This window comes from Lepus europaeus, chromosome 14, assembly GCF_033115175.1.
Source record: "Lepus europaeus isolate LE1 chromosome 14, mLepTim1.pri, whole genome shotgun sequence".
Lineage (NCBI taxonomy): Eukaryota > Metazoa > Chordata > Mammalia > Lagomorpha > Leporidae > Lepus > Lepus europaeus.
Genome location: NC_084840.1, coordinates 69,210,081 through 69,236,478, shown reverse-complemented (window position 1 = coordinate 69,236,478; position 26,398 = coordinate 69,210,081). Strand labels below are relative to the sequence as shown.

At 44.5% G+C, this 26,398-nt stretch overlaps 1 protein-coding gene across 2 annotated transcripts in view; it reads left to right on the top strand.

Annotated features, from left to right (window-relative positions):
* Nucleotides 1-8,095: 8,095 nt before the first annotated feature.
* The window catches only part of SEC61A2 (SEC61 translocon subunit alpha 2), a 38,337-nt gene continuing 20,034 nt past the window's right edge, over nt 8,096-26,398 (top strand). For both annotated transcript variants that reach the window (XR_009867936.1, XM_062210903.1), the window contains exons 1-4: nt 8,096-8,199; nt 10,113-10,180; nt 11,576-11,641; nt 22,027-22,105. Coding sequence is in view for 1 of the 2 variants with exons in the window: in XM_062210903.1 (XP_062066887.1) it covers nt 8,193-8,199; nt 10,113-10,180; nt 11,576-11,641; nt 22,027-22,105 (220 nt within the window). In the remaining variant the exon portion in view is untranslated. The remainder of the gene's footprint in view (nt 8,200-10,112; nt 10,181-11,575; nt 11,642-22,026; nt 22,106-26,398) is intronic.

Below are 26,398 nucleotides of genomic sequence, written 5' to 3'. Positions count from 1 at the left end.
TTTGGGAGGCGAGAAACCCAGCTCTTTTCCTGTCAGTGGACAGAACAGGAGACACGGGCTCCTCTTTTCCTCCCCCGCACTTCTGCAGACATGCAGGAAGTGTTGTTAGTGACACAGAGAGGACAGTACCTTTGGCTGTAATGGGTTCGTTTGGAGACTAGAGAAGGTTACGTCTGCAGACGGCTGAGGAGGCTGAGGAGACTTCTGGAAACACGGCCGGGTATGATGGAATGCCCTGCAAGCGGTGCTAACAGTAGCTTGGACACCAACACTGCTGGGTCTGACTCCTCTGTCGTTTTCATTTCCCACTGAGCCAGAAAATAGGTTCACTAGTATTAACTTTTTCATTGCAATTGTAGCTTTGTGTTTTCTGAGTAATTGTTGAAATAACTCACTTTCGAAGGTACTCTTCTAAGAACAGCCCGTGTGTTAGCTCATTTCATTATAGAACAACATCTAGAGCAGTTCTGCAGCTCAGGAAACTGGAGCTTAAGGAGTATAAGCAGTAGCCAGAAAATAGCAGAACTAGAATCCTAACTCAGACAATTGGAAGGTTTGAAATTCTATTTTCTTTATTAACTATATTGAAATAAATCAGAACCTATATTAGGAAGACAGTATTACTGAAATTTGTTTTCTATAATAGCATGTCTTAGACGCTTTTTTAATTTTAAAGCATTTTTCTGATATGGAAGTGCATGGATATGTATTTCTGGATGAGGCGTTTAGGAAGATGAAAAAAGCAGGAATTAATTTATTTTTAAAAGATTAATTTATTGGGCCAGCGCCGTGGCTCACTTGGTTAATCCTCCAACTTTGGCACCAGCATCCCATATAGGTGCTGGGTTCCAGTCTTGGCTGCCCCTCTTCCACAGCTCTTGCTGTGGTCTGGAAGGGCAGTGGAGGATGGCTCAGGTGATTGGGCCCCTGCACCCTCATGGGAGACTGGGAGGAAGCACCTGGCTCCTGGCTTCGGATTGGTGTATCTCCGGCCATAGCGGCCATTTGGGGAGTGAGCCAGTGGAAGGAAGACCTTTCTCTCTGTCTCTCTCTCTCTCTCTCTCTCACTGTCTGTAACTCTACCTGTCAAATAAAAAAAAAAAAAAGATTAATTTATTTGAAAGGCAGGGTTATAAAGAAAGAGAGGGAAAGGAGATCTTTCATATGTGGTTCGTTCCCCGAATGACCACCATGGCTAGGGCAGGGCCAGGCCAAACACCAGAGCCTGAAACTCTGCCATCTGGGTCCCCCATGTGGATGGCAGGGACCCAAGCACTTGGGCCATCTGCTGCTGCTGTCCCAGGCTTATTGTCTGGGAGCTCAATTGGAAGTAGAGCAGTTGGGACACAAACTGGTACTCAAATGGTATGCCAGTGGCGAAGGCAGCAGCTTTACCCACAACATCTCAGTGCCGGCCCTGGGAATCGTATATCTTAAGATATCTAGTTACCACAGTTTAACAGCTGTTTGCCTGATTTTTATAACAAGTCTCCATCTAACTGAATAAGCCAGTTTTGAAATACTCATTTATTGGAAGAAAAATTGTAAGAATTGTAAGAATTGTAAAAAATTTTTCTAGGTTATGTAATGTTGCATTTGCTTATTTATTATAAAACAATCACACTTTTTGTTCTGTGTGTTAGTAATTACATTGACAGTGTGTTTATTATCACTGTGATCTCTGTATCTAAAACTTTCTCGCCATCCCCAACAAAACTCTATACCCATTAAATAATAACTCCTTTCTCCTCTCCCACAGACCCTGATAGCCTCTGTTCTACTTTCTAGGTTTGCTTATTCAGATACCCCATATAAGAGGAATCATATATTTGTCCATCTATGTCTGGCTTATTTTGTTTTTGTTTTTTAAATTAGTGATTGTGAACTCTACATATGGTAGACTTTTCTTAAATGTGAACTTAATTGAGTATAATTCATCAGCATCCACATGTTTATATAATTGTTATGTCCATATAATAACAATGAATTAGTATACTTAAAATCACACTTGTACACAATACCCTTTAAATGTACATATATTGTCTCTCTTCACCGTTCCATTTGAACAAGTAGAATCAATATAATAGGGGCCGGCACCATGGTGTGGTGGGTAAAGCTGCCGCCTGCAGAGCTGGCATCCCATATGAGCAATGGTTCTAGTCCCAGCTGTTCCACTTCTGATCCAGTTCTCTGCTATGGCCTGGGAAAGCAGTAGAAGATAGCCCAAGTCCTTGGGCCCCTGCACCTGCATTGGAAACCAGAAGAAGCTCCTGGCTCCTGGCTTCAAATCAGCACAGCTCTGGCCATTGTGGCCAATTGGAGAGTGAACCAGAGGATGGAAGAACTCTCTCTCTCTCTGCCTTTCTTTCTCTCTCTGTGTATAACTTTGGCTTTCAAATAAATAAATAAATAAATAAATATTAAAAATGAGAATTGATGTAGTAGAATTCAGCCTCTATAGTTAAATTGCTAGACTCATACCCATTTGCTTAGGAATCTAGAGGCCTAAGCAGAGGACTCCATGGCTACAATAATGATTTCTACCAAACTACTTTTTAAACATTATTTATTGAAAGGCAGAGTTACAGAGAGAGGGAGAGATGGAAAGAAAGATTTTCCATTTGCTGGTTAACTCCCCAGATGGCTGCAATTGAGCCAGGTTGAAGCATGGAACCAGGAGCTTCATCCAAGGATATAAGGATATAAGGATCCAAATAATTAGGCCATATTAGACTGCTTTTCAAAAGCCATTAGCAGAGAGCTGGATTAGAAGTGGAGCAACTAGGACACTAATTGGCATTCATATGGGATGCTGGCATCTCAGGTATCAGTTTTCCCACTACACATCAATGCTGACCCCTTTACCAAAACTTTTTAGGAGGAGCTAATATGAGGCCACTTGTTCTCAAAGTATTCCAAAAATAGAAAAAAAGTAACCTTTCAAACTTATGGCACTAGGCACATTTTACTATAATTCTATGCTCAGACAAGTGCATTGGGAAAAAAAAGGTAAAAATAAATGGTAGGTTAATATCCCTATGAACATATTGCAAACAATCTTGAACAAAATACTAGCAAATAAATTCAACAAAATATCAAGAAAAAAACCAACATTCATTCTGACAAACTGAAATTTACTATAGGGATTTAGAGATGACTCAACAAATGCAAATCAATACATGTAGTATATTAGAACAAAAACAATGGCATATGCAACAGAATGGAATTCTCAGAATGAAATAATATACATCTACAAATTACTTACCTTTGACAAAGATTGAAAAACACTTCCTGGAGAAACAAGAGACTCTTGAATAGATGGTATTGGGAAAATGGGATTTCACATGCAGAAGTTTGAAACAAGACCTTTATCTTATACCCTATAGAGAACACAACCCAAAGTGGATCAAAGATACAAATGTCAGAGCTGACATTATGAAACAACTAGAGAAAAGCATTTGGAAAATATCCAAAAATTGAGTTAGGCAATTTTTTTTAGATTAAAAAACTCAAAAGCACAGACTAGAGAAACTAATGATATTAGCTAACAGTGTGATTGATCACAATGCACTAGAAGTACTATCCATGAGTTCTCACAAACACTCTGTGCAGTAACTTCAGCTATCAAATTATTGTACAGATAAGGGCACTGACTTATCCAGGTTCACCTAAAATAAACATTTCTTCCTCATTGCCACTCTACACAAGTATTGCACCACACACTAGCAAAACTAGATTGTTCCTGATATGTGTACTGCCAAGTCTTACCCATTATCCTTCAATCTAGGTCCTATTCAATACGAATTTCTGGGTGCAAGATCTTACAGCACTGTATTTTAAAATTAAGGAATTTCAGCTACAATGACATTACTCTGTAGGTTTTTTTGTTTTTGTTTTTGTTTTTGTTTTTTTTTCTTGCATAGTCTTTGCTTCTTGTTGTTCTGGTAGTAAAATCTTACTATTTCTAACTGACTTAGATGTCTGACTGGGGGGTTTAAGTCCTCCTCAATCAGTTTTGCCTCCAAAAGGCCCTGCTGCAATACAATGTTTAACGGGGGTGTTTAAAGAACACTTACACTTTGACAGAGGGACCTTGCCAACACCAGGTACTGATGTACTCACCAACTGATTCCCTCAGTCTGAAATTAAAGCCTGTACTAGAAGCATAACTAAACAGCAAACCACAGAAGTTCCTTGGACCTGGTGCTGTGGAGGTGCCACCAGTTCCCATTCTTGTGTCCTGACACTGTTTTCCTCAGAAGGGCAAGGGGAATCCTGGGGGCTGGAATGAGTCCATGCCCTTTGCATTTTTATAGGCAACTCACCATGACTTTCAGAATCAAATGATAGCTTGTTCTGTCCACAGCAGCAGATGCATGATTCACATCTAAAAGTGTGCAGTAAAGTCTTGATTTAACATTCCTGTAGTGTACAAAATCCTTTTCTTCTTATATACCTCAATGCTTTCTTGCTCTGTCAAGCCTTATAAATCAGGTAACTTAGCGCCACTCAAGTATGTAAGTTGGTAAAATTACCAAAGTCTGTTTAATGGGAATGGTTATCAATGATGCATATTTAATTAGGAAAAAATTAAAGCACAATGTCTTCAGATCTCTTGGTTTCTTGAATTAAATCTCGAATGTCTAGGCACAAAGTGAGCTGGCAGACTGTTTTTCAGTGTAGATCTTTCCAGATCCCTCCTTAACTTTATACCTCACGAGTCTATCTACAGGTCTTCTCAAACCTGAGCCATGAACTATGTCTTCTGTCATCTTAACCATCCTGTTTTCAATCTGAATTACTTTGCAGGAAAGGACTATTTGAAGATTTCCAAAACAAATACGCATTTTTTTACTTTATTCCTCCTAGAAATTTAGTAATGTGATATCTGTATCCCATTTATATCTATTATCTATATCCTCTTTATTCTAGTTTCATGCCTAATGAAGAAAATAGCTTATTGGGTATTCTATGAGTAGAAATATTAGCAACCATGGAAGAAAAGTAACTAAGATCTTTCACACTGTAAGAACCATTTTGCTCAGGTTTCTGTACATACACTATTTGGGAAAAGTATTCTGAAGCACAGGCGTCTTTAGCCTATTGCTTTTGAAGTTTGTTGTTGTTGTTTTAATTTCTTGACTAACACTGGAAAGAGCATCTCTTTTCACCAAAATGAGGCAGTAAGGGGTTTCACAGGAAGGAAGCCACTGATTAGGAAGTCACCGATTTCTGAGTCTGGAGCTACCATACACTTCACCTACATTCTCTTGGATGTTCTTGGATATTTGGCCTTCCATCTTCAGCTTCTCGTAGAATTCAGGCTAAAATGATCATGCTTTGAGGGAAATTTGGACAAGATGTTTAATCTTCAACAGCTCTTATGTTACTCTGTGGATATAGTAATTCATTGCCATGTTTTAATTATGATCACGTACAAGCTAAAGCAGACTGATTTTCCTGCTGCCCATGACACAAATCAGTTAATTTTAGAAAACCTTTATATTACTATTCTCTTATTTCCCTATGTCTTCCTGATTCATATGGAGAACCAGCTGTAAATGAAGAACATCAGGAAAAGATCCTTAAAGAGTAGAGTGGTGTGTAGGGGCTGGCATCATGGGACAGCCAGTTAAGCCCCTGCCTCTGTGGCTGGCATCCCATATGAGTGCCCATCCCAGTCCCAGCTGCTCCATTCCAGATCCAACTCCCTGCTAAAGTGCTTGGGAAAGCAGCTGAAGATGACATGACCCAAGTGCCTGGGTCTCTGCTGCCCATCTGCACCCATTTGGAGAGTGAACCAGGGGATGCAAGATCTCTCTTTTTCTCTGTAACTCTGCCTTTCAAGTAAATTAATAAATCTTAAAAAAAAAAAAAAAAGAAGAGTTGAGTGCTGTTTCATCCACCAATATTTTGATGAATACCTATGCAATTTATATGGTCTTGTTCTGGACCTTGGAAATACATGGAAGTAAAAGACCAAATGAATTGCTGGATATTCTTAAGGGATGAACGATCTGTTTGAGAAGGCCAAACATATTACACTTCAGAGAGAGGTTCTTGTTAACAACAGTAAAGTTCTTGCTAAAACAGTATGAGGTCAAACTAGAGTGAAATTCCTGACAGACACAGATTAGGTGGCATACTGTGGTTAGACAAGGGAAAGTCTTAAGTAGCTTAGGGTCAGAAAGACTGAAGAATGGTAGAAGGGGAGTTCACACAACTTACCCAGAGTGTCAAAGTTTATTCCTACACTCTTACTTGAAACATGGAGCTACCCCAGAAAGAGACAGCCGAGGTAGGTACAGGCTATTCTTCACCTCTTGTCAGATTTTCGAATGAGTGTACCTTCATTGAAAAGATACTGTATCCATGAGGCTAGCTCACAATCCCAGGAGCAGGCCACTATGGCCAGCATCCCATATTGGAGTGCAGGTTCGAGTCCCGGCTGCTCCATTTCCAACCCAGCTCCCTGCCAACATGCTGGAGAAGGCAGGGGATGATGGCCCAAGTACTTAGCTCCTGCCACCCATGTGAGAGACCCAGGCTTGATGTTTGCTGACATTTGAGTGAACCAATGGATGGATGATCTCTGTCACTCTGCCTTCCAAATAAATAAATAAATAATTTTAAAAACTATATTTAAGGTTACTATAGGTTATATTTGCAGGCTGCTTTAGATGATATACTACTTAAGTAAGACACTCCATCCCATCTGGAATGTCACTGTGTGGCAGAGATTAGACAAATATGAAAATGATTAATACAGAGGCAAGGATGAGTTCAAACGATGGGAGGTTAAGACCGTGAAGAGTGGCTTTTCCAAAAATGGCCACAGCAATATTTTGAGTCCCACATGCTCTTCCAGAACCTTGCCACACTCTCACCTAGGGGCAGGGTCTTTTCTCCCTCTTGGAAATCGAGGTGGTCTTTGTAGCCACCTCTAGCAGTGCGGTAAGAGATGCTGTATCCCTTGGATCGCGGCTACCATGCTAAGAGGAAGCCTGGGCCACACAGAGAATCCATCTTCTCCCCCCAACCCCCAGCTGAGAAAGGCAGAATGGAGACACCTACGAGCATGGCCTGAAATGCCCTCTCCCAAACACACAGCTCATTCATTACCTCTGGAATATCTTGTTTCGCCAGGCATTAGGGCAGAAGACTTCAATGGTTTAAAACTGCAAGAAGGAAGCCAGCTCTGTGGCGTAGTGGGTAAAGCCGCCTGTGGTGCTGGCATCCTATGTGGGCACTGGTTCAAGTCCCAGCTGCTCCACTTCTAATCCAGCTCTCTGCTATGGCCTGGGAAAGCAGTAGAAGATGGCCCAAGTCCTTGGGCCCCTGCACCCACGTGGGAGACCTGGAGGAAGCTCCTGGCTTCCATCTGGCCCAGCTTCCCCATTGCGGCCATTTGGGGGAGTGAACCAGCAGATGGAAGACCTCTCCCTCTCTCTTTCTCTCTCTCTGCAACTCTTTCAAATAAATAAATAAATAAATATTAAAGGAAAAAAAAAGCAAGGCCAATCGTTTACTGGTACTGGCCCTCCCCTCTTCGAGCACGCTGTCCACACAGCCAGAAACCGAGAGGAACCACGACGAAACCGCCAAACAGCAGGCAAGGAGCCCACCTGGGTGTCCCGGAGACGCCGGAGGAGCATAAGCGGAAGGCAGAGGAGTTTATAAGCTATGGCACACCGTGTGTCACAGATTTCTCCAAACTTCCAAGACGCTACAAGGCGGAGCAAACTAAAAAGGTTGGTTCCACCCCGCCGGCCCCTGGCGCCTCCGCGTCAGCTCTCGGGCACTAAACCCTGGACCCCCTCCAATCACCGCCTGGCCCGGGGGACGCTCGGGAAGACTCGGTCCGGCGCGGCGGGCAGGCAACCCTATGCAGGACTGGAAGGCACAGCCCAGCCAGCAGCCTGGGCAAGACACGCCCCCAGGCGCGGGTCGGCCCCTCCCCGCCGCAGGGCCGGCGGGGACCATGGCAACGCGGCGGACGTCGGCCAACCGCCCGGGCCCGGCTCGGGGGCGGGGCCGGGCGGGGCGTGCGCGAGGGTCACGTGGCGCGGGGCGGAGCCTGCGCCGGACCGGCCGGAGCGTGTCGGGAGCCGGCGCCGAGGCCCGAGCCGCGGGAGCGCAGCGAAGACATCGCCGAGGCCGCTGTGCCCCGCCAGGCCTCCGCAGCCGCCGCCATGGGCAGTGAGTACCGGTGGCCGGAGAGCGGCTCTGGCTGGGCGGGGATGTGGGTGGGGGGCGGACGCAGGCCTCACTTGAGCGGGGTGGCCGGAGCCCCCCGACCTGGCCGCGGATCGTGCAGCCTGCGGGCGCGGGATGCGCGGGCCGCTGCGGAGGGCGCGGGCCGGGGGGCCTCTCCCGGGGCTCCTCCGGTCGTGCGAGGCCTTGCCCGGGTCCGCCGCGGGGACCGGGACTCGGAGGCCCCGGGTTTGCCCCTGATAGTGGCGAGGAGCGAGGATGGCGCGGGGCGGCCATTGGTTTTGGGGGCGGGGAGTTTACGGCGCTGGACTGAAGCTGGACCACTTTTGATGTTTCAGGAGCTTGGGCAGCTTAAATTGCTCTTCTCGAATCGCCCTTGCTTGGCATCTTAGTTGTGATGAATAGCGCTCCCTAACTCGTTTCAGGTTTGCAAAGCGCGAGCCTTAGGGGGAGAAAGGATACCCGTTCCAGGGGTCCTGACAACACGGTGAGGTTGTGTGAGCCTTGCTGGCAAGGCCTCGTATTCCCGGTATCCTTTTGAGAGCCCCACACAGATCCACATGGCCGTTCAGATGTTTGGTGGTGAACGGACAAACCGCATGCCCAGTCGGGGCACCCTTTGGCCACCGAGTGGACATTTGGGGAACACTGGAAAGAAGGTAGAGGAGACCCCTGGCCTTGTTTTCACGGTATCATGGTGAACGTCCTACAGCAGGAAGATAGACGGTTGGTCTGTAAGGAGGAGCATTGCTTGGGCACAGATACCCTCATATAAATGATGAGGAGAAAAGGCCCAGAAATCTGGGAGATGGGCTTGGACTGAAGTGCGAGGGAAAAGGTATGAGGAGGCTCTGGGGAGTTTTCTGGTGTGATTGGAGCTTGTTCACGATTCAGGTAGACTTCCCTAATATTCCAGAGTGTGGTGCTGGGTTAAACACCTGCTCATGCCCGTTCCTGAATTCTACCAGACATCAGCTGAATGCCATCATTTGGGGAGTGTTTTTTTTTTTTTTTTTTTTTTTTTTTAACAGACACTGTTGTCAACTTTGGGCTAACCCACGCAAGTGTGATTAGTCACATCAGCTTTACAGCCGTTCCTGGGTGTCCGTATCCCCAATCCAGTGTCTTGAGGGGAGGAAGATGCTAACTAATGGCTGCTGCTGTTAATGTGCATTTTTGACTGGCAAAAGGTGGAAGCATGAGAGCTTGTCACCCTCTCCCTCCCGTTCTGTGGCTGAATTTACCGGAAGCCAGGCCAGAAGGCAGTGGCTGTCCTCAAAGACCCTTGCTTAATCTGACTTCTGTATCTAGAGAGAGCACTCTGGAAAAACACCACTTACTAATGAAATGTGATTGCCATTCTCGGGTTGGCTCTTGGACGTAAGCAAGTACTTGGATGTCTTTACGTGCGAGTGACCATGCAGCAACATGTGGCTTCAGGAAATGAATTAGAGGCTGTATGCTGTAGAAACTGTGGGAGGTGATTTCTCGCTTAGGTATTTGGGCAGCTTTCGGTTGTCTGAGTCAGCTCCAGCAGTCCATCTCTGCTGCTTCTCTAACGCACCGTCTTGAGGTGGCGTAGCAGACCACATCTGTGCGTGCTCGATGCAGTGGTGCCCTGTGAACAGCCCTTGTTGTGTATCTGGACACAAGCGGACTGAGTAGTCCTCAAACTGTTTGGGTTCTTTTGGCCTTTACATTTTTCCTTCTCTTATGTATTCATTTGAAATGGAGAGCGTTACGATTATTTAATTTGGGTTTGGGGTGGGAGGAGATGGACATCAGATCATTCCTTGAAAGTTTAGAGAACATTTGTATTTGATTCCGTAAACAGATAATTTATCTTTTATTAAACTTTGTAATGGGGACATTTATTCTTTTTTTTTTTTTTTAAACAGTCAAATTTTTAGAAGTTATCAAACCTTTCTGTGCCGTTCTACCCGAAATTCAGAAACCTGAGAGGAAAGTAAGTATAATGTTTTAGTAATCTGGAAGGTAGCTTGAGTGGCTTATCCTGCTAAACTAGCAAGATGGGTTTGCTTTCCATGCCTTTTCTGGTTGTAATTGGAAAGGTATTAACCTGTTCATCCTCCGAATAAGAGGCACAAAGTGAATGAAAACTACGTCTAGGTAGGTTATCATGTTTTCACAAATGACTGTTCTTTAAACTGTTGCCTTTCCCAATCAAGTGTTTCTTTGGCCTGCATGTTGGGTAAGGTACAGTAGTTACCTAGCTATCTTGATCCTTTCTAATTTCTACAGGATAGGGTAGGTATTGTGCTTCCTAATGGTGGAACCTGCTGGGCCCCAGCTACTGGGTGGGTGTTGATGAGTACAACTGTCTTATGTAAAGGAATTGCAATTGTGCAAGTGTGTACCTTCCATCTCTTGATTCATTCATTGGAAAGAAAAATGGCAGGAGTGCTTTCCAAAGAACTTGTGATTGGATCAAATCTATCATTGTATAATTTTGGAGCTGAGGTATTTAAATTCCAGAATTATTATTAATCCCAAACTTGCCAGTTTTCAGACATTCCTCTCCTATACTTTCAATTTCTCCTGAAACTAGCTTGAATAGGAACATAGAAAGAGGTAGGTTACACTTCTATTATAGAGGTATATTTCTTATTATTGCTTTGAGATGATAAATATATTTATTCTAGTAACGTTTAAGGCACCCCAAGAATCTCTGGCTTTTTGTAGTCTATTAAAGATTTGTATAATAAATTATAGGCAGTCCTTGATTTGCATGGTTCAGTGTTAAACTGCAAAAGGTGCATATTGGATCTGTGTTTTTGTTTTTTTTGACAGGCAGAGTGGACGGTGAGAGAGAGAAAGACAGAGAGAAAGGTCTTCCTTTGCTGTTGGTTTACCCTCCAATGGCTGCCGCGGCTGGCGTGCCGCACTGATCCGAAGGCAGGAGCCAGGTGCTTCTCCTGGTCTCCTATGCACTTGGGCCATTCTCCACTGCCTTCCCGGGCCACAGCAGAGAGCTGGCCTGGAAGTGGGGCAACCGGGACAGAACCCGGTGTGCCAGCGCCGCAAGGTGGAGGATTAGCCTGTTGAGCCACAGCGCCTGCTGGATCTGTGTTTTGATTTGTATCTTTTTCAGTTTTCATTTAACACAGCACATAAGGACTGCCTGTATTGAAATTTTTAATTTTTTGAAAAGTAATGAAACTTATGTTCAAGAAGTTTAGCTATTTGTTTTAACTGTTACTGACTAGGGTAAAAGGGACATTTTAAATAACTAATAGGTACATGTCATGTTGGGGAATGTTGTTGTGCTTTAATGTGGAGTTTGACTTTGACTTAGCTATTTCTTGATTTTGATTGATCATCTTTATATTTTGTTGTACAGATCCAGTTTAGAGAAAAGGTACTATGGACTGCTATAACTCTGTTCATTTTCTTAGTATGTTGTCAGGTACGTAACCATAATATTAAATAAACCTTTCCACTATTTTTCTAAGGTCTTGCATAATTAAAATTTGGGAAACTTAGTTAAAATAATAAATATGCTGAAATATATTGTGCATTGTTATTCTTTTAAAGATTTATTTGTGTTTTATTTAAAAGGAAGAGTGACAGGGAGGGAAAGAGAGAGAGAGCTCTTCCACCTGCTGGTTCACTCCCCGGATAGCTGAAACAGCCAAGGCTTAGCTGGGCCGAAGGCAGGAGCCAACAACTGTCTTTGAGTTTCTCACGTGGGTGACAGGAACTCAAGTACTTAAACCATCATTCGCTGCTTCCCAGGAGCATCAGCGGGGGACTGAATCTGAAGTGGAGGATCTGGAATATGAACTGGCCCTCTGGTATAGGATGCTGGTGTGGCTCAAGTGAAAGCTTAACCCACTGTGCCATGACACTGGCCTTTGTTATTCTTTTTAATATGAGTTGCTTTAAAAAGATTTATTTATTTATTTGGAACACAGAGTTACACAGAGAGAGAAAAAGACAGAGACAGAGATCTTTTGTCCTCTGGTTCACTCCCCAGTTGGCCACAACAGCCAGGGCTGGGCCAGGCTGAAGCCAGGAGCCAGGAGCTCCACAACTGCGTCTCCATATGGTGGCAGGGGTCCAAGTACTTGGGCCATCTTCCGCTGCTTTCCCAGGTGCATTAGCAGGGAAATGGGTTGGAAGTAGAGCAACCAGTACTTGCATTAGTGGTCATATGGGCTGCAGCACTGCAGACAGTAACTTAACCAGTGACTACAGCACCCCCAATATGAGTTAAAAATGGTTATCTTGTTCTTTGTATTTCTTTTTGTTTATTAGTGGGAAAAAACACTTAACACTGTTCCTGTTTTTTTTTTTTTCTTTCTTTTTTTAAAAAAATGATTTATTTATTTGAAAAGCAGATTTACAGAGAGGGAAAGAGAGAGGTCTTCCAACCGCTGGTTCATTCCCCAAATAGCTACAATGGCCAGAGCTGGACTGATCCAAAGCCAGGAGGCAGGAGCTAACTCTGTGTCTCCCACATGGTTGCAAGGGCCCAAGGACCTGGGCCATCCTCTGCTGCTTTCCCAGGCCATAGCAGAGAGCTGGATCAGAAGTGGAATGGCTGGGACCCGAACCTTGGCCGACACTGCAGGTGGCAGCTTTACCTGCTATGCCACAGCACTGGCTCCCCTTTTTTTTCTTTTTTTAATTTTCAGAATGGTCTTTACCCTTTCTTGGGAGTTATTTGTTGTTTCTTACTAATTTAGGACAGTTTTTAAATAAATAAAAGTAATTTTGGCATATGTATTACAAATATTTCTCAATTTGCCTTTTAACATGTATTAATTTAAATATCCTATAACCAAATTTTTAGAACCTTGGAGATTTACTGTATTTAAAAGTTATTAGAATTTAGTGATACTTTTACATATAATTTTGTAGAAATGCTAAGTTCATTTAACAAGGATAAAATATGATCTGCCTGTATTTCAAGGTTGTTAATGAGAGTTACATAATTTAGGTGAAAGCTGTTTGAGAAATTCCAAAACTACTGAAATGCATGAAAGAGCTCTTGAAAAAATTATATTAGGAAATAGGATATGTTAGGTCCCTAATCTGAGGAAAACTCAAATGTATTTTCTTTTTGAAGGGTAAAATGATCAGATGATTAATGTACTTTTATTACTGCACTTGGTTTAAATTTTTTTGGATGGTGAGGGAGAGATAAGTTTTAACAAACAGGGCAAAGATAAAAAGAACAATTACCCATATTCCTACTTTGTAATTTTAACATCTTAGAAATTCCCCTGCCCCCATTTAAAAAGACAGTCAGGAGTAGGTGTTTGGTGAAGATGTTGCTTGGGGGCCAGCACTGTTGCGTAGTGGGTAAAGCCACCGCCTGCAGTGCCGGCATTCCATGTGGAAGTCAGTTCAAGTCCCGGCTGCTCTGCTTCTGGTCTAGCTCTCTGCTATGGCCTGGGAAAGCAGTAGAAGATGGCCCCTGCGCCCATGTGGGAGACCTGAAAGAAGACCCTGGCTCCTGGCTTCAGATTGGCCCAGCTCTGGCCGTTGCGACCATCTGGGGAGTGAACCAGTGGATGGAAGACCGACCTCCCCCCCCCCCCCGCCTCTGCCTTTCAAACAAATAAATAAATCTTAAAAAAAAAAAAAGATTTTGCTTGGAATACTGAAATCCCAGCCTGAGTTCTTTATCTGAACACCTGGATTCCAGCTTCCTGTTAATATACACCCTGGGAGGGAGCAGTTTCTGGCTCAAATATTTGGGTCCTCGTCACCCACATGGAAGAAGCAGATTGAGTACTGGGCTCTAGGCTTTGACCTGATTCAGCCACAGCTGTTCCTGGCATTTGAGGAATGAACCAGTGGATAGATCTATCTGCCTTTTGATCTCTTTCTCAGCCTTTCAAATAAATTAAATAATAATTGAAGAAGTATCAACTTTACGTTAGTATTACAATATATACACAGTAAACTATACTCATTTTTTTAAGGTTTATGTATTTATTTGAGAGGCAGAGTTACAGACAGAGAGAGGAGGAAGAGACACAGAGAGAAAGGTCTTCCATCCATTGGTTCACTCCCTAACTGGTCACATCGGTTGGAGCTGAACTGATCTGAAGCCAGGAGCCAGGAGTTTTTTTTGGGTTTCCCATATGTGTGTAGGGGCCCAAGGACTTGGGCCATCTTCTGCTTTGCCAGGCCATAACAGAGAGCTGGATTGGAAGTGGAGCAGACAGGACTTGAACTGGCACCCATATGGGATGTCGGCACTGCAGGTGGGGGCTTTTACCCACTATGCCACAGCACTGGCCCCTATACTTATTTTTGTTTTTTTAAAACAAGATTTTATTTACTTATTTGAGACATAGAGTTACAGACAGAGAGAGGGAGAGACAGACAGAAAGGTCTTCTATCTGCTGGTTCACTTCCCAAATGGGTGCAATGGCTGGAGCTCAGCTGATCTGAAGCCAGGAGCCAGGAACTGCTTCCGGGTCTCCCACATGGGTACAGGGGCCCAAGGACTTGGTCTGTCTTCTACTGCTTCCTTAGGCCACAGCAGAGAGCTGGATCGGAAGAGGGGCAGCCGGGACTCAAACTGGCGCCCACATGGGATGCCGGTGCTGCAGGTAGAGGCTTAGCTTACTACGCCATAGCACTGGCCCCATATACTAATTTTTTTCTTAATTATTTATTTGAAGTGCAAAGGGATAGAGAGACTGACAGACTTTCCATCCTCTGGTTCACTCTCCAAATGCCTGCAAAAGCCAGGACTGGGCCAGACTGAAGCCAGGAGACAGGGACTCCCAAGTGGGAGACAGGGACTCAGCACTTGAGCCATTACTGTTGCCTCCCAGGGTGCACATCAGCAGGAAGCAACTGGTCTCTCACCCAGGCCCTCTGATATGGGATGTGGGCATCCTAAACGTCTGTGTCAGATGCCCACCCCTACACTCATTCTTCAGAAAAGATTTATTTATTCAAAAGCCAGAATGGCAGAGCAAGCTTCCATTCCCTGTTCATTCCCTAAATGGCATCAACAGCTGAGGCTGTGCCAAGCGGAAGCTGGGGGCCAGGAACTCCATCTAGGTCTCCCATGTCTGTGCCAGGGGCCCAAGGACTTGGCTCGTCTTCCACTGCCTTCCCAGGCGCATTAGCAGGGAGCTGGATCAGGAGCAGAGCAGCCGGGACTTGAACCAGTGCTCCGAGATTCCGACATCCCGGCTTAACCTGCTGTGACTCGGTGCTACCCCCTGTGCTCGATTATAAAGTGTGGGTTTCGAAGTTCTGACAAAAACATACATACCCAAGTAGCTCCTGCCAAGCTGATATAGAAGCATGTCTGTTACCCTGTAACTTTTCTCACCCAAGCCCTGGTCCCCAGCAAACACTGATCTACCTTTTGTTACTGTAATTTGTTTTGTCTTTTCTAGAGTTGCCATGATCTAGTGGGATCATAGAGTATTATGCTTTATGCCTGACTTCATTGTAATCTTTTTGAGATTCATCCATACCATTGGGATGTCAGCAGCTCATTCCTGTTTATTTCTGAGTAGTGTTCTGCACTATGAATATATCACGGTTTATTCGTTCACTCACTTATTGGACTTCTGGTTGTTTCCAAATTTTGAAAACAGAACACGGTTGCTATAAGCTTTCACCTACAAGTCTTTGTAGAGGTCTGGTGTTTAATCTCTGCTGGGTGAGTACCCAGGAGTAGAGTGGCTGGATTGACTGATAAGTGGGTGTTCAATTTTCTGGGCAATTGTCACCTCTTCACTCGTTGCCCATTGGTGGCTCCTCGTTGCCAGGTGGTACAGTTCGGTTGCACTGCATCCTTTTGTTTTGTTCTGTTCAGCCTTGCTGTGTTCTGTTCAGCCTTGCTGTGTGTGTCCTTTTTTTTTTTTAAACTTTTATTTAAGAAGTATAAATTTCGAAAGTATAACTTTTGGATTATAGCGTTTTTCCCCCCCTTAACCTCCCTCTCACCCGCAACCATCCCATCTCCCATTCACTCTCCCATCCCATTCTTCATCAAGATTCATTTTCAATTATATTAATATATAGAAGATCAACTTGGTATATACTAAGTAAAGATTTCAACAGTTTGCACCCACAGAGATACACAAAGTATAAAGTACTGTTTGAGGAGTAGTTTTATCATTAATTCGCGTAGTACAACACATTAAGGACAGAGATCCTACATGGGGAGCAAGTATACAGTGACTCTTGTTGTTAACAATTGACACTCTTATTTATGACGTCAGTAACCCCCGAGGCTTTTTTTTTTTGGCAGGCAGAATGGACAGTGAGAGAAAGAGACAAAGAGAAAGGTCTTCCTTTTGCCATTGGTTCACCCTCCAATGGCCGCCGCAGCCAGTGCGCTGCGGCCAGCGCACCACGCTGATCCGAAGCCAGGAGCCAGGTGCTTCTCCTGGTCTCCCAAGGGGGTGCAGGGCCCAAGCACTTGGGCCATCCTCCACTGCACTCCCAGGCCACAGCAGAGAGCTGGACTGGAAGAGGGGCAACCGGCACAGAATCCGGCGCCCCAACTGGGACGAGAACCCAGTGTGCCGGCGCTGCAGGCGGAGGATTAGCCTATTGAGCCGCAGCGCCGGCCAACCCGAGGCTTTTGTCATGAACTGCCAAGGCTGTGGAAGCCTCTAAAGTTCACAAACTCCGACCTTATTTAGACAAGATTATAATCAAAGTGGAAGTTTTCTCCTCCCTTCAGAGAAAGGTACCTCCTTCTTTGATAGCCCGTTCTTTGCGCTGGGATCTCACTCGCAGAGATCTTTCATTAGGTCATTTCTTTTCTGCTTCTTACCAATGCCTTTTTTTTGAGAAATATTTATTTGAGAGGTAGAGTTACAGACAGAGAGGGAGAGAGACAGAGAAAGAGGTCTTCCATCTGCTGGTTCACTCCCCAAATGGCCGCAATGGCTGGAGCTGGGCTGATCGGAAGCCAGGAGCCTCCTCTGAGTCAACCACGTGGGCGCAGGGGCCCAAGCCCTTGGGCCGTCTTCTACTGTTTTCCCAGCCTATATCAGAGAGCTGGATCGGAAGTGGAGCAGTCGGGACTAGAACCGGTGCCTCTGGCACGAAGGTGCCGCAGGCACAGCTTAGCGCACTATGGCACAGTACCAGCCCCACCAATGCCTTTGAAGAACAAGAGTTTTTTTTTTTTTTTTTCTTTTTTTTTTTTTTTTGACAGGCAGAGTAGACAGAGAAGGGTCTTCCTTCCATTGGTTCACTCCCCAAGTGGCTGCTACGGCTGGTGCGCTGCGCTGATCCGAAGCCAGTAGCAAGGTGCTTCCTCCTGGTCTCCCATGCGGGAGCAGGGCCCAAGCACTTGGGCCATCCTCCACTGCCTTCCCGGGCCACAGCAGAGAGCTGGACTGGAAGAGGGACAACCGGGACAGAATCTAGTGCCCCAACCGGGACTAGAACCCGGGGTACCGGCACTGCAGTCGGAGGATTAGCCAAGTGAGCCGTTGCGCCAGCCAAAAACAAGAGTTTTTAATCTTGATAAAGTTCAACTTATCTGTCTTTCCTTTTGTGGCTAACAGTTATTTCCTCCTAAGAAATTTTTGTGCATTTTAAGGTTGTGATGCTTTTTTCCTGTTATGGTTTTGGCTTTATAGTTTTACGTTTCAGTCCGTAATCTATTCCAGGTTCTTTTTTTATAGTATGAGGTAAAGGGTCAAGGTTCGTTTCTTTATTCTGTGTTGGTATCCTGTTGGTCCAACACCATTTGTTGAAAAGAATTCCTCACTTACCTTGCCTTTGTTGTTGAAGATGGTTAGCCTTATAAGCCTGGGTCTGTTTCTCTCTTCTCTCTTCTGTGCTGTTGGTCTGTGAGTTCCTTTGTTTGATCAGAACCACAGTTTTGATTCCTGGAGCTCCAGAGGAAGTTCTTCATTCAGTTTATAAAAGTCCTCCCATTTTGTTCTTTGTTGAAATAATTTTTACTCTTCGGTCTTTCATATTTCCATACAAATTTTAGAATCAGTCTGTCAATTTCTATAAGAAAACATGCTGGGATAATGATTTGTATTGCTCTGAATTTATAGGTCAATCTCAGAGAATTGACATCTGGTCAATATTGAATCTTGTCAGGGACCATTTTTCTGTAAAGATCCAGGTGGTAAATATTTTATGTTTTGTGGCTGCAACTCAGGAACCCCAGAGGAAGAAAACAAAGAAAAGGATGACATTTTTCACAACTATTTCATGTAATAAAATTATGCATTTTATGTTACTTTATTTTTTTTCTCTATGTTTACATACTTCATATTTTTGTCTTTCTCACACTTAGGCAGCTCTGCCCAGTGTGGGTCGTTTCTCGATTCTCTTTCCGTTGATCTCAAGTAGGTTCTAGCCTGTTTTCTTTAGCTGGAGGGAATGGTGGAAGATGAGATCAGCTAAGTGCAGTAATGCTGCTGGGGCTCTGCTGCGTCCTTCTTTTTCTTTTTTAAAGATTTATGTATTTGAAAGGCGAGTTACAGAGAGGCAGAAGCAGAGGCAGAGAGATTTTCCATCCACTGGTTCACTCTCCAAAAGGCCACCATAGCCGGCTGGGCAAGGAACGCCCAAGGGCTTGGGCCATCTTCTGCTGCTTTCCCAGGCCATAGCAGAGAGCTGCATTGGAAGTGGAGCAGCTGGGACTAGAACTGGCACCCAAATGGGATGCCAGCATTGCAGGCAGCAGCTTTACCCGCTACGCCACAGCGCTGGCCCCCCTTTCTTCTTGAGAGTTTTGGCAACAGAGGGTTCTCAGATCCTGACCAAGGTCCAGTTCCTACTTCATTGTAGTCCTATAATCTTCAGTACTGAGGGAGAAGCTTAACCCTCCTGCCTCACCTCTCTTTCATTCATTTCTTCCAGCTGCTGTTTCTGCTCCTTAACCAAAGGAAGGAAGAAGATAAGGATGTCTGTGTGGTTTTCATTTCTCCAGATTCGGAATGTTGGTGGGGATTCTGAGGCTTCTCCTGCCTTCCCACTGTGATGGTCAGGAGCAGATTTGTACCTAGTCTCTTCACTACCAACTCCCCCACCCCACTCCACCTGTCCTTCAAGTTGATAATCAGTTTTCTTACTTTGCTGCTTTATAGATTTTGTTTTCTTTTTTCTTAGCTTTTATTTTTCATTATTGTTAGCTTCTACTATTTTACATGTTTTTAAAAATGTGTTTTATTGTATCCCAGAACAGGAAAAAATTCTGTAATATCTTTGTAACTTGCCATCTTAGCCAGAAAAACTTTGGTTTTCCATTCCCACCGCCTTTGGAAATCAGTGACGTTGACTTTGTGTTTCTGCATCTGATCAGTTCAGGCTTCCATTACAGTGTGAATGCTTTGTTGGAGTTTGTGCAGTGAAAAATTTGAGGCAAAATAAACGACAGATTCAATTTGAGCATTAAGATTCATGAATCTGGTACACCCAACCCTAGAAGAGGGTTGGCGAGCTCTGCTCCAGCAGTTCGTATGAGCTGAACAAGGCAGTGAAGTCAACTGGATTGGCTCCAGCTAAGCTTCTGTCTTACTGGCTTCCAGTCTGATGCCAGGTCCTTCTATACCCAGCGGGCTGGTTGGCTGTCTGCTGGCTGTCATTGGTTGAAGCTCAATTCAGAATTGATCAATCACAGGGAGATGTTCAGGTTCTGTTGCTTTCCTGAGAGTTCTGGGTGCTGAAACAACTCCAGGCTAATGGCTTCCTGATTACATTTCTTTAACAAATGGAAACCAGTTTTACATGTCATACACTACAAGGTTTGGAACTCTGCTACTGTGACCAATTCTGCCCAGCCGTTGTACATGGTCTTACTGAACTATTGAACTTATTAAGAGAAGCAAAATTAGAAACTGACTCCAGTAATCCTGTTGGCCACAGCAAAGGAGGGCATATGGTTATTGAGGGGAGGTCAGTTGGCTTTTCTTTGTTCTCTTCCACAGAGCAACTAACCATATAGGTCGAGGATCTCTCTTTAGGGAAGGTAACTGGACCGACAGACCTGACACAGACTGTAGTGTTAATTGGTTTTTACACAGTAACTTCCTTACTCCTCATCCCTCACCTTAAGAGTGTCTACAGGGGACTGGCGCAGTGGCACAGTGGGTTAAAGCCCAGCCTACAGTGCCGGTATGCCTGAGAGGCATCAGTTTGAGTTCCTGCTGCTCCCCTTCCGATCCAGCTCTCTGCTATGGCCTGGAAATGTAGTGGAGGATGGCCCAAGTCTTTGGGCCCCTGCACCCGCGTGGGAGACTCAGAAGAAGCTCTAGTTTCCTGGCTTTGGGTCAGATCAGCTCCTGCTGGTGTGGCCATTTGGGGAGTGAACCAGCAGATGGATGATCTATCTCTCTGTCTCTCTCTCTCTCTGCCTCCTGCCTCTCTCCACAACTCTGTCTTTCAAATAAATAAATCTTAAGAATAAGAAAGTCTCTACAGCTACCAGATACATATACAATATTCATCCTTCATGCCTCTCCAGTTTTGTTACCCACCTAATAGTTTCAGACTTCCAAAGAAGCTTAGACTGAGCACAGGAGTTGGCAGTGTTTTTAAGTTCTTTTGGAACTTAAAAAAGAACTTAAAAACAAGGGAATCAGTTTCATGTAGAGAAGTTTTTAAAGTTTTAAAAGTTGCTTTTCTGTGAGTGTGATCCCCATGTAGTTGAAGAGGTTTGTATGCCAGACTGCTGTATCCTAAACCTGGGTCTTAGGATAGGACCCGATCTGTAGTTGAGGTGGCTTTGTTTTCTGATTAAAAATTGATAGGTGTTTGTTATAGAGAATTTGGTAAATACTGAGAATGGTAAGGAAGCAAAAGTCAATCATAATCCCACTTTCTATGCAGATTTGTGCTGTGTGCAACAGTTAGATCATTTTTCTAGTTTTGTACCAGGATTTTAAAATCAGTTTCTTAGCAGCAGGACTGAATTTTAGGTGGGATAATTCCTTGTCCTGGGGTGGTCCTATGCATTTTAAGATGCTCAGCTGCAGCCACATCCCTGCCAAGGTGGTACAACCAGCAGTGTATCCAGGCATTGCCAAATGAGAACCACTATGTTATACTTAATGTAAGCATACTTGTTCGTGGCTGTCTTATATTCCATTTGATACCGTCTTCAGTCTTCCATCTAGGATTGTGATCTTGGTTGTCTTTAGGTTTGCAAAGTTGTTCTACAACTAGACCGATATCAATTTATAATCTGATGGAAGAAAAAATCATAAAAAAGGGGCCGGCGCCATGTCTCACTTGGTTAATCCTCCACCTGCGGTGCAGGCATCCCATATGGGCGCCGGGTTCTAGTCCCAGCTGTTCCTCTTCCATTTCAACTCTCTGCTATGGCCTGGGAAAGCAAAGAAGGATGGCCCAGGTGCTTGGGCCCCTGCATTCGCATGGGAGACCAGGAAAAGCACCTGGCTCTTGGCTTCAGATCGGCACAGCGCCAGCCGTGGCGGCCGTTTGGGGAGTGAACCAAGTGAAGGAAGACCTTTCTCTCTCTCTCTCTCTCACTGTCTGTAACTCTACCTGTCAAATAAATAAATTTAAAAAAATCTTAAAAAGAATCATAAACCATAAAATTTACCGTTTTAACCATATCTAGGTTACGAGGTAGTAGTATGAGGTATATTCATGTTGTACAATAGCTGTTCATACTGACAGGAGTATTTAATGAAGTGCACTAAATAATGAATTCTGCTTTTTTTTTTTTTTTAAAGAATTTTAAACATATGCTGTTTTTGTAGAAGATGAGAAGTAGATCTTTAAAAAGTCATGCAAACCTGAAGTAAATGCATTATAAATTAAGAGCGAATGCATTCTTAAGTATTTTATGTAATATTTTAGATCCCACTCTTTGGAATCATGTCATCAGATTCCGCGGATCCTTTCTACTGGATGAGAGTTATTCTTGCATCTAACAGAGGTATGTGCTTCTTTCCTTTGTCTCACACTGCTGCCAACAGCAAATAGATGTTTAATGTCGATTCACATCGGTTTTTCAGTGTCTGCAGGGAGGGAGAAAAGAAACCCATTGCCCCAGAGGAGACCCGGACACGTAACTAATGATAGCACTGTAGATGTGTTTGTTGCAGTTACACAGCATTCTCTCCTTGGGTTTTCACAGACTCAGACGCCGTCATGTGCAGGGTTGGGAGGAGAGGCTGCAGAGCAGCATTTGAAATGCAGTTCAGGCTGAGGAAAGCCGGGGCTGAGGCTCACCAGCGCGAGGGCTGGGAAGCTGTAGTGGGGGAGGTGCTGGGCCGTGAACCCAGAGACTGATGGGGCTTGCTTTTAAGGAGTAGTGATTGCCTGTGTTTGGAAACACTTTTGTAATTTTCTCGGGCTGTAAAAGTAATACTGCTTTCAGAAATGCAACAGCACTTAATACAGGCTTAAATGAAGCTGAAAACAAGTCTCACTTCTGAGGGAGAGTGCCTGGTGGATGACTAGGTTGATGGATATCTGTCCAGACTTTGCACACATAGTCATATATGTAAATTCATCTCCTTTCATTTAACTAAAGGAATAACATGTGCTGTGTATACAGTTCACCTACCTGGCTTGTTTACTTAATATCTTACATGAGCTATTCCATGATGAGGTTGTGCCACAATTTATTTAATCATCCGTTCAACTCATATCGACTGAATTCTTACCTGTGGGCCAGTCTTTGTAGTGGGTGCTGAGAATTGCAAGCAGTAAACAAGACAGTGTTCTAGTTTCTGTGGTTTTATATTTTCTTTTCAAAAAAAAGTTGTTATGTATTTAAGAGGAAGAAAAGGAGAGAAAGAGAACGTGCACAACAGTGAGCTCCTATCCATTGGTTCACTCCCTAAATATCTGTAACAGCTAGACTGAAGCCAGGAGCAGGGAAGACAACCCAGGTCTCCCATGTGGATGGCAGGAACCCAGATGCTGAACCACAGTGCTGCCTCTCAGGGTCTGCACTGGCAGGAAACTGGAGTAAGGAGTCGGGCCGGAAACGGAGCCCGGGTGCTGTCATAGGGGTGTAGGTGTCTTTACCACTAGGCTAAGTGCCTGCTTCAGAGTTCTGTTTCCTGCTTGAGGATCTGAAATGTATGTGAAGTACATGGGGTGGCCAAGGATGCTCCAGGAAGGTGGTGTTTGAATAGAGACCTGCAGGAAGTGCCAGAGAAGGCCATGAGAAGACCTGGGAGGAAGCATTCTAGGAAAGAGCAAGTGCAAAGGCCCTGAGGTGAAAGGACAGAGGTGCAGATGTGTCTACAGCTCATAAAGAGCTTGAGTACAACAGTAAGGAATGTGTTCTAAGTATGACGAGAAATTTTTGCAGGCCATTAGGGTGCACTCATTATAAATTTTGTTGTTTTCCTTTTTTTTTTTTTAAAGATTTATTTATTTATTTGAAAGTCGGAGTTACACAGAGAAGGAGAGACAGAAGGAGAGAGATCTTCCATCCTCTGGTTCACTCCAGAGATGGCCGCAATGGCCACAGCTGTGCCAATCCGAAGCCAGGAGCCAGGAACTTCTTCCAGGTCTCCCACGTCCCAGGGACCCAAGGACTTGGGCCATCTTCTACTGCTTTCCCAGGCCATAGCAGAGAGCTAGATCTGAAGTGGTGCAGCCGGGGCACGAACTGGCGCCCGTATAGGATGCTGGCACTGCAAGCGGCGGCTTCACCAGCTATGCCACAGCGCTGGCCCCTTTCCTTTTTTTAAAAATGTCATTTTAAATAGTGCCACAATGAAGGCTATCATATACTTCTGTAATTTTTTTCATAGAGTGAATTTCTAGGAGTTTAACTTTTGGTCACAAGATACATGCACTTAACATTTTCAGTAGAGAAAGCTAAATGATGTTCCAGAGGGTTGTATCACTGTATGCACTCAGCAACAATATATGAGAATGACCATTCTTCCATCAGTGGGTGTCACTTGTCTTTTAGTCCTTGTCATTCCGACAGGCAGAAATTGGCATCTTTTTTTTTTTTTATTTTATTATTATTTTTTTGACAGGCAGAGTGGACAGTGAGAGAGAGACAGAGAGAAAGGTCTTCCTTTTGCCATTGGTTCACCCTCTAATGGCCGCCGCGGTAGCGTGCTGCGGCCGGCGCACCGCGCTGTTCCGATGGCAGGAGCCAGGTGCTTCTCCTGGTCTCCCATGGGGTGCAGAGCCCAAGCACTTGGGCCATCCTCCACTGCACTCCCAGGCCACAGCAGAGAGCTGGCCTGGAAGAGGGGCAACCGGGACAGGATCGGTGCCCCGACCGGGACTAGAACCCGGTGTGCCGGCGCCGCAAGGTGGAGGATTAGCCTGTTGAGCCACGGCGCCGGCCAGAAATTGGCATCTCTTGTTTAACTTTTATTTCTTTACCTGTTGCTGAGCTTTAATATTGTTTTATATATTTTTGAATATTTGTGTATCTTCTATCACTGGACTTTTCATTAATATTTTAAATTTGTTTGTCTTAAGTAATAGTCTGAATAGCTTAAACACCAAAAATGGAATTTGTTGGAAGGATAGTGGTTAATCTTTTGGAGTCCAAAAAGGAGGCAGACTAGGGGCCAGCATTGTTGTATCAGAGCACCACTTTGAGTCCCGGCTGCTCTACTTCCTATCCAGGTCCCTGCTGATGTGCCTGGGAAAGCAGCGGAAGATGGCCCAGGTGCTCGGTCCTGCCACCCATGTGGGGGACTTGGATGGAGTTCCTGGCTTCTGACTTCATCCTGGGCTTAGCAGCCAGCTTTTGTCATTTGGGCATTGAAACAGTGAATGGCAGGTCTCTCTCTGTCTCTCTCTCAGCAACCTCCACTCTACTCTGCCTTTCAAATAAATACATAAATAAATCTGTTAAGCCAGGGCAACAGTTAGATCATGGCAACAGGAGCTTTGAATGTTTTCTGTGTTACCCAGCTCCACCGACTCCCAGATTCTGTTTCTTTGTTCATAATTCCAGTCAGCAGGACTCATGCCAGGCTCGATCAGCTTTGGTTAGAGCATCACAGTTACAAGGGCTGGACCTGGGTGCTGTGACGTTGATGTTTTACTGAGAAACCTTCGTGTGGAGCAGCCACATCATCTATCTGTTCTTTTTAAAGTTGGTTTGTTGACTTTGAAAGATTACTTATTTTATTTCTTTGAAAGGGAGGGGAGGAGAGAGAGAAATTACTGATATCTCACCTCTGTTGATTCACTTCCCCGAAGCCCACAGCAATCAGGATTGGGGATAACTGAAGCCAGGAGCCAAGGCCTTAATCCAGTCCTCTCAAGCAGGTGGCAGGGAGTACTTGAGTCAGCACTGCTGCCTCCCAGGGTGTGCACCAGCAGGATGTTGGAATTGGAAGTGGAGCCGGGACTTGAACCCAGGCACTCTGATATGGGAAGCAGGCATCCTGAGTGGCATCTTAACCAAATTCCCATCCTGGCTTGTCCCCTGTTTCATTGATTTGTAAGAGCGTGTTGGATATTAGAGATAGGAACTCTTTGTCCTTTGAGTTTGAATATTTTTCTTTTAACTGTTATGCTGTATTTTGCTATGTGGAAATTTCAGAGTGTTATCTAGCATCTTCCATCTTTTTCTTTGTGGCTTGTAGGGTGTTTTTTTGTCATTCTTAGAAATACTTTTCCCGATTATAAATATAGTTCCCCTCATTTCCTTAGTATTTTTGGCACGTATCCTTTATTGTCTGTTCACTCAGCATTTTGTTTGATGTTTTGAGGTAAGGAATTGGTTTAATTTTCTGTAAATGGCCAGTTGTTTACCAAGGTCCATTTACCTCTTTTTGAAAAACATTTACTTTTTGTTTGTTTTTTAAAGATTTATTATTTTTGAAAGGTAGAGTTGAGAGAGAGAAGGAGATACACAGAGAAAGAGATCTTCTGTCCACTGGTTCACACTCCAAATAGTTGCAGTAACCCGACTGGGCTGGACACATTAGCAGGGAGCTGGAGCTGAAGTGGAGCAGCCAGAACTCCAGCCATGCTGCAGGCCATGGCTTTAACCTGCTGCGCCACATTGCCAGCCCCCAAATATTTACTTTTTTATTTATTTGAAAAGCAGACTGACAGATCTTCCATCTACTAGTCCACTCCCCAAATGGCCTCAACAGCTTGATGCCATGAGCCAGGAACCCCACCCGGGCCTCCCGCATGGGTGGCAGGGGCCCAAGCACTTGGCCATCTTCTGTTGCCTTCTCAGGTGCATTAACAGGGAGCTAGATCAGAAGCGCAGCAGCCG